The sequence below is a fragment of the Malus domestica genome, chromosome 16 (assembly GCF_042453785.1).
Source record: "Malus domestica chromosome 16, GDT2T_hap1".
Taxonomy (NCBI): domain Eukaryota; kingdom Viridiplantae; phylum Streptophyta; class Magnoliopsida; order Rosales; family Rosaceae; genus Malus; species Malus domestica.
In genome coordinates, this window is record NC_091676.1 from 26,843,828 (window position 1) to 26,852,615 (window position 8,788).

The 8,788-nt window shown below is 39.7% G+C and overlaps 1 protein-coding gene across 1 annotated transcript; it reads left to right on the forward strand.

The window, feature by feature from the left end:
* The first annotated feature begins 4,120 nt into the window (after nucleotides 1-4,120).
* LOC139193091 (uncharacterized) lies at nucleotides 4,121-4,720 on the forward strand. The gene has a single exon (XM_070816053.1). The coding sequence runs from the start codon at nucleotides 4,121-4,123 to the stop codon at nucleotides 4,718-4,720; it is 600 nt and encodes a 199-aa protein (XP_070672154.1).
* The last annotated feature ends 4,068 nt before the right edge of the window (nucleotides 4,721-8,788 follow it).

Sequence of the window (8,788 nt, forward strand, 5' to 3'; positions counted from 1 at the left end):
TTGACTCAAATTAAGTCCAAGGATGCCAAAACCTGCTCGGCCACTGAAGAGACGGTGAAAATGAAAGTTTACACTTTTGATATTACCAAGGTCGATGCAATTTTCGACCAGTTGTTGCTAGCAAAGATTATCAAACTTTGGCCAGGACATAACATTCCCAAGGCAGAAGAACTTAAGGGCAAGATATATTGCAAGTACCATAACTCGAATAAGCATACCACGAACAACTGTGTCATGTTCCGTGATGATATTCAAAGCTAGATTGATAAAGGCAAGCTAAAGTTTCCTGAAAAACAAATGACGGTTGACATTGATCCATTTCAGTCAGTAACATTCGGTATGGTAGACGCCCACTTGCCCAAGAAGAAAGGGAAATGGAAGGCCGAGTTTGTCCCAATACAACACATCCTAAAGTAGAACTCTCGGCCACGGATCAAAATTGATCTATTTTCCAAAGAACCACCCACATAGCTTTCGGGACCGGTCATAGTCGAACCTATATCAGACTCCAGTACAGAAGAGACCAACGAGCCGATGGTTTTGTGTAGCAATTGCAAGGTAGGCGTCGTATTAACCGAACCAAATGAGAAATCACCTCAGACTCAAACACCACGACAAGCATCTAAGGCCGCGGCGACACCTCCAAAGGAACTTGGTGGAAGCCAGCGCCAGAAAGTGTTCGATAGGCTCAGCCCCTAGAAATGGATGGACAGCCCTACCTTAGTCAAATGTCGTCTTGATTTCGACGCGCCGTTTTATAACGAGGATTATTACTAGCGTAATTCCAGCAGCTCAAGTTCATCGGCAAATAAAAAAACCTTCAGACCGCCTAAACCATGCAACCAACGTTGGTACAATTATAATTCTCACCTGGCATGTATATTGCACTTTCTAAATCTCAGAAACATCGACGTTAGCGTATGAACTCCATGGCTCGACGACAGGCAGCCCAAACTGTTTCAGCCGCTACATGGCAGCCAAAAGAAGCAATAGGAAGCGGAGATGACTGGCCAACCCCAACAATCATGGCTAAATTATAGGGGCATAAGGGAACCAATCATGACGTCGAAACTACCATTGAAGAGTCCTAGAAGCGCATAAAACTTCTCATTCGGCCCGGGGAGATGAAAGCTCGCTTCGAGCAGTTTAGGAACGAAATCGAAAACAAACTTCCCCCGTTACCCCTGCAAGAGCCGCTAATAAGAGTTCGACAGAATCTACACCTTCTATTCCTCGGCAAGTCCTTAGAATACATGAGGGAGTTTCACAAGAAATTTTCTACCAACGATTTGTACGGACTACCCAAGGCGTGTCAAGAAGCTCTCGACCTGGCACTAACTTGCCCCGATGCTGAACAAATCATCCAAAAAACCATTGATCCAACAATGAAGGACAAATTCTAGAACATATGAGAGGCTAGGGTTTTTGGCTTCGAGGTCGACTTATACATGGACATTGATATGGCCGAGCTTCCTTTTTCTCTTGAAGACCTTCAATACTTATGGCATCACTTCGAAGCCTTCTCGGCCATGTCTTTATTTGGTCTAACGGCTGATGAACAAGATCGGGTGGCATGTTTGGATGCCTACCTAGACACAAGGGATGCCCGAATCACCTATGAAGAACGAGCTCGTAAAGCATCGCAAAGACAAAGTTAAACACCAGAAATGGACGGGTTCGAATGCGACAGTAAGAAGGAAACAAGGTCAGGTTATATACCATAAGAGCAAGTACTTGTTGAGGCACACGATGATCAGGTCGAGGATGCTCTAACGCATGATGCTGCAGTCTTCGATAACACGGAAGACGACGACCAAGATCCAATGGGCCATTCAGTCCTCTATAATATGGAAATCAGCGTGGTCCACTTTTTACCTGTTGAATTTCAACCGACTGCACACCAACCAAATATCTTGGATGGCAATGTGGTTATCGAGGAAGCAACGCAAATCGACTTCATCGCCACCATCGAAGATGGGCAAGCAAGTAACGACCACAAACTTAAAGCAGCTCTAACCATATTGTTTCCCTGCTCATCCTTGGTTAATCTTCAACATCTAAAGCTATTGTATGTCATGGCCCACATTGAAGGTTATCCAATCTCTAAAATTTTCGTCGATTGTGGGTCAACGGTCAATATCATGCTTATATCTGTCATGAAAACATTACGACGATCCAACGACGAACTCATCCTATCAGGAATAACCATGAGCAACTTCGTCAGTGACAAATCCTAAACCAAATGAGTACTCCCTTTAGAGGTAAACGTTGCAGGTCGTAATCACATGATCGTATTTTTTATCATTGACTCCAAGACCGAGTATAATGCATTGCTCAGTCGGGATTGGATTCATTAAACGAATTGCATTCCCTTATCTTTGTATCAAGTTCTCATCTTTTAGGCATGGTATTATGATGACCATGTCGGTTATATTACCCTACAGGGTTTAAACGGGGAATGGTGACTGATTAAAATTTCGGTCCAAAAAACGATTGAGGTAAGTGCCGAGACTATCCATCAGGATTCGACGAAACTTGGGCTGGCCGATCTGATCATCGACATTGATGCTTAAAGAAAGACAGGACAGACGCAGGGCCGCGATTTCATCTACCATGAAATGACTGTTGGCCCACTAGTATGTTATTTCCAAACACCTAAATTTGGGCGTCAACTTAGTCAAATTTTTGGCCGAAGGAGACAATGGCCCTATACTATCACTAGATAAGGTTCAGGCTGCACCGCCCAAGCTCGAGGATAGTCAACCTTAGGTTAAAGATCCACAGGAAGAAATAAATATTGGAACGGCTGAAGAGCCACGACCTTTGTTCATTAGTGCTTTGTTACCCCAACATGTAAAAATTGATCTTTGTAATTTGCTTAAAGAATTCAATGATTGTTTTTCTTACCATGAGATGCCTGGTCTAGATCGCACCCTAGTTGAACATGAATTGCGCATCAAATCTGGATGTAAACCATTATGCCAACCACCTCGACGATTTTGGACCGAAGTACAGCTCAACATAAAGGACGAACTCGTTCGACTTTTAAAAGTTGGGTTTATTTGGACAGCTCGATATGTCGAATGGCTAGTGAATATCATCCCCGTTTTACAAAAAAATAGTGCCCTGCGCATCTGTATTGATTTTCAAAATTTGAACTTGGCAATGCCTAAAGACGAGTGTCCAATGCCAAATCTTATCCTTTATGGATGGACATGCTGGTTATAACCAAATTTTCATTGCCGAAGTTGATGTCCATAAAACTGCTTTTCGTTGCCCGGGGGTACTCGACATATACAAATGGGTCGTCATGCCATTTGGCCTCAAGAACGGCGGTGCCACATATCAACGAGCCCTTAACACTATTTTTCATGATTTGATTGGTACCATCGTCGAAGTCTACATCGACGATGTTGTAATTAAATCAGAACGTTGGCATACATATTTGGATAACCTTCATCAGGCTTTTTTACGTATGCACCGACACAATCTTAAGATGAATCCCGCCAAATGTGCTTTCGATGTATTAACCGGCAATTTTTTAGGATTCCTCGTACATCATCGTGGTATTGAGGTAGATGAAAACAAGGCTCACGCAATCATCAGCGCTCCATCCTCGATGACTAAGAAACAGCTACAGTCGTTGCTCGGTAAAATTAACTTTCTTCATCGATTTATTGCTAATTCGGCTGGGAAAATGAAAGCTTTCTCCACGCTTTTGGAACTCAAAGCTTCCGATAACTTCGAATGGCGTGAAGAACACCAAGAGGCATTTACGCAGATTAAGGTCTCCCTAACAACTCCACCCGTCTTGGCCCCACCACGACGTGGCAGACCTCTTAAGCTATATATCTCGACGGTCGAAGAATCCATCGGATGCCTTCTTGCATAGGACAATGATGCCGGGCGCGAACATGCCATTTTTTATCTTAGCCGAAACCTCAACCCACCAGAGATTAACTACTCTACCGTCGAGAAGCTTTGTATCACCTTATTTTTTGCTACATCAAAACTCCGACATTACATGCTCTTGTCAGTCACTCAGGTCATTGCTCAAACCGATGTAATTTGTTACATGCTCACTCGGCTAATTGTAAAGGGTCGAATCGGCAATTGGACGATGGCCCTATCTGAGTTCATCTTGCAATATGTGCCCCAGAAAGCTGTCAAAGGCCAAGCATTGGCCGATTTCTTGGCCCAACAACCTTTCCCGTATGAGTTCGGGGGCAGTGACATTGAAATCGATATAGTAGAAACACGTGATAATTACTGGACAATGTACTTTGATGGTTCTAGCACTTCAGTATCGGTTGGCGTTGGGATTGTTATTCAATCCCCAACTCATAGCTGCTGGTATTTTTCTCTCAAGCTCAACTTTGATTGTATAAATAATCAGGCCAAATACGAAGCCCTTGTCATCGACCTCGGTGTCCTACATGATTTGCGGGTGACTCGTGTCCTTGTTTTTAGTGACTCCGAACTTGTAATTAATCAACTCAACGAAACTTTTCGTTGCATGAGTTGTACTCTGACGCCCTACCATATGGTTGCTAGCTATTTGGCCGAATCTTTCGACGACGTTACTTTCAAACACCTTTCACGAGTTCATAACACTGACGCCGACGAGTTAGCTCAAATAGCTTCCAGAGCACAACTCCTGGGGGGGGAAATTAGGCCGAGAAGTACCTGTATCACTACAAGCACATTCGGCCTTGATTAATCAGCAAGTTCTCCAACGTGATTGCGTGATCCGTACACGGGTCATGTCCTTACCTTCATTGTTAGAACGATTATGCGATATATTGATAACCCTAACAAAAAAACATGACCAACGGACAATGGTCCATGCCACAAACTACGTATTATACCAGAATGAGTTGTATCGAAAAGGTGAGGATGGGTTACTGTTGTTGTGCCTCGGCCCGCAGGAAGTTGCTCAAGCAATGGCAGAAGTACACAAAGGAATTTGTGGAGCTCACCAATCTGGACGAAATATTCGTTGGCTGCTTCGGCGGCACGGCTATTTCTGGTTGAGTATTCTGAAGGATTTTATAGAAGTGTGACATGGAGAAGGTGAATCACCACATGAAGTAGTATGGATGAAACTTGATAGATCTCTTCCAAATAGGGATGGGCAAATACCCATTGATTATGGGTAACTGCGGTTACCCGCCCATTTAAATTAAACGGTTACGGTTATAGGTAACCGTTTAGATAAATAAACGGTTATGGGTATAACCGTTTACCCACGAAATTTAAATGGGCGGTTATGGGTATTAACCACGGTTATAAACGGGTAACCGTTTACTTATTTATTTTATATATGTAAAACTAATACAAACCATGTTCTCGATCCAATAATACTTAGCACCCAATAAATTAGCAAGGAATTCATCGGTCATTCTCTCAATAACACTACTATAGGAATGATGATTCTCATCATCAAGGAATTGGTCAAACTAATTTAAATTCCTTGCGGGTAACCGTGAAATTGAAAGAAATGCTTTGACAGAAATGTCTTCTAAACAATTTTTGTAACCCAATAATACTTAGCAAATATTATATTTATCTTCATTGGTAACAATTAAAAATATCGTCCGTAAATTATTATTTCAATTATTGGAATGGTACAAGGACTTAAAAAATTAAAATATGGAAATGTATGATGAATGTACCTATAACGGTGTTTAATTGTCAAACAAAATTATGACAATATTTTTTTAATTTTCAAGTTGTTAAAAAACATGTAGATGGGTGAAAAATGGGTAATGGTAAAAAAAAAAAAGATAAACAGGTTAAAAAGGATAAATGGGTAAACGGGTATTAAAAGGTTACGGTTAAATGGGTATGCGGTTATGGGTATGGTTAACCGTTTATAAACGGTTATGGGTATGGGTATAACCGTTTAGACAATTACCCAACGGGTAAACGGTTATGCGGGTATGAGCATAAACGGTTATGGGTAAATTAACCGCGGTTACCCGCCCGCCATAACCATTGCCCATCCCTACTTCCAGACATGAGCAGCCTTAGTACATGTTTCATGACTACTTAGATTCTTCACGTGATATGAGATTGTATGCATAAACTCCTTAAGAAAGTCCCGGAACAACTCATCAGAGCCAATCTTGGTATAAGTAGCTTTGAAGTATTGAACTCTTCTAGAGAAACCCACCTTGGTGATACTTAGGTCGAGGATATTCATCACTCTTACGCGTGGAAGAAGACATTTTGAAAAAATACAATTTTTGCAAAAAAAGACCGAGAAATATTGAAAATTGTTCGAAGAAGAAAATGGAAGGGAGGCACGGCACCAGGCCGGTTTCCCACGGATGCTAAGGTGCAACCTAGTACAGCAGCAAGCCTAACCCAGCGGCTTGCTTCTTCTTACTAGGCATGACTCAACCTGCGCTAGTCTAGCTCGCAGCTTAGCCTTTCATACTCCACCACACGGCTCTCAACCGCACCGTGCCAGCAAAAAAAACAAAATTCTTACCGTGGAGTAGTGGCAACTATAATGACAAAGACGACGAACAAATCTTCACAAGGCAAGGGGCAAGCAAAGAACAAAATTGGGGAAGAGGAAACAATTTTCTCTAGCTTTCTCTATTTCTTGTTTGAAAAATAATTGCACTCTAGATTTATTTAATCCTCTATTTAAGGTAGAGATAAATAAATGTGAGACTTTGGATGCGGTCTTTAACTATGAATATTCAATGATTGAAACCTTGTTGATTTTTAATTTTTGATCAAGGTCCCTGAAATTAATGTGATAATTTATTTCTATGTACGTTACTATATTTTTTAAATTAAAAATTAGAAATTTTAGTTGTTTATATAAATGAGATTTTAAATAAAAAGCCATAATTTGTGGGATTAAAAATATTAAAATATAAATACACTATTGTGTGTGTGTGTGTGTGTGTGTGTGTGTGTGTGTGTGTGTGTAAACATGGGTACATTCATCAAAATTAGCCAAAAATTTTATTGTATCAAAACATGGGTACATTCTTCAAAATCACAAAAAAAAAAGGATATTAGGCTTAATAACATTAGTAAATTTCTTCGATTAAGCTTGATATGGATACATTTAAAATCAAAGAAAAAAGAATGTACCCATATAAGTTTAAAAATGGATTAGAAAAAATTGAATAGATTTTATATAAAAAAAATGGTACATTTTACATATAACAAATTGGTATATTTAAGAATGAGTACATTTTAAGATTAAAAAGTTTTACATGAACAGGTACATATAATTAGCATGGGTACATTTAGCAAAATAAAAAGTACAAATAAAAAAATATATGGGTACAAATACAAATAAACTTTAAAAAAAATATGGGCACAAAAAGAAATTAATATATGGGTACAAATTAAAATTGAAAAGAAAATTGGTACAAATTTGGGTACAAACTTAAACTAAATATATGTGATAAAAAAATTTAGTCATAAATATATATATACTAATTGCAACATTTTTAACATTAAATGAATATATTTAGAAATAAAATAATATTTTATTATTAAAATAATTAATGATGTTATTAATACCCAATGATCTTGATCAAAAATTGAAAAGGAATAGGATTTTAATCAATGGAGTAGCAAAAGGAAGGATGAGAACCTAATTTCTCCTAAATAAATCCTATAGGCAGTTGGACTCCATCTCCTAAAAGACTTTCACTACAAGTCAAAGCTTATAATTAAAATGACACACCCCGACCCGGAATGACCACTATGACTCCAAATCGAGATGTGTTGGCCGACATCTGGAAGGTGACGAAGCCATAAAGTGCAGTTATATGGAAAATGTAAGTAAATTTAAACCTAAAAGTGCCTAAATACCAGAGTGCACTAGTGAGCGGGTATGCACCCTCTTCATACGTGTCGTCGGAACATAAGTACAGTAGTGTGGGTAAAGATCATACCCTTAGAGGTAGCCACTTATACTAAGATTCACCAAGAATTCTCGTCGATACGAATCTTCAGCAACTAAAACCTGGAGGGGTGCAAAACAAAAAATATGAGTGGGCAAAAACAAAGTTTTTGAAAACATCATTCTCTTTAGAAATATACATCACAACCACTAACATCATAATGTACTCACATGTAGCTTACCTGAGCCTCTGCAGCATCATGCAACATTATGCATAACTACACTAATGCATATTGTTTGTACCATACTTAGGGCCTCCGTATTTAGACCTCGTATAAATACTCGGGGGACTCAAGTGTAATTATTTAATAAATGAAGGGTAAATATGTAATAAGTGAGGAGCCCTTATTCTATAAAAGGACTCATCACTCTCCTCATTGGGGAGCCAAGTTTGAGGCCAAGATTAAGGGCAAGGCTTAGGCCACAGAAAATGGGCTAGAGAGAAAATAGGCTAAAGAGCACACTGTCTCTAGCCTTCTTGTATATTCACCATTCAGAGTGAGCTAATATCAACATCAGTGTAGACGTAGCCCAAACATTGGGGTGAACCACGATACATCTTGTGTTCTTTACTTTCTTACAGCTTCACGGTCGGATTTACGTTGTTCCAAGACCCCTCCGATTTTGTGCATCAACATTTGGCGCCGTCTGTGGGAAACGATACGAAAAGTTGTGTCGGTTCTCTTTCATTTTTCACCCCCACCGTGAATCTGCAAAATCTGCAAAAACCCAACAACCCAAAGCTTTCCCAGAAAAACCCAAGAAACCAGTCTCATCTCTCTCTCTCTCTCTTTTTCCATTGCTTCTATAATCTTCTCATTCTAAAGACTACAGTGAACTTCCTTTTGA

Coding starts and splice junctions, on each gene's coding strand:
- LOC139193091 (XM_070816053.1), top strand. CDS start 4,121: ATGGCCCTATCTGAGTTCATCTTGCAATATGTGCCCCAGAAAGCTGTC.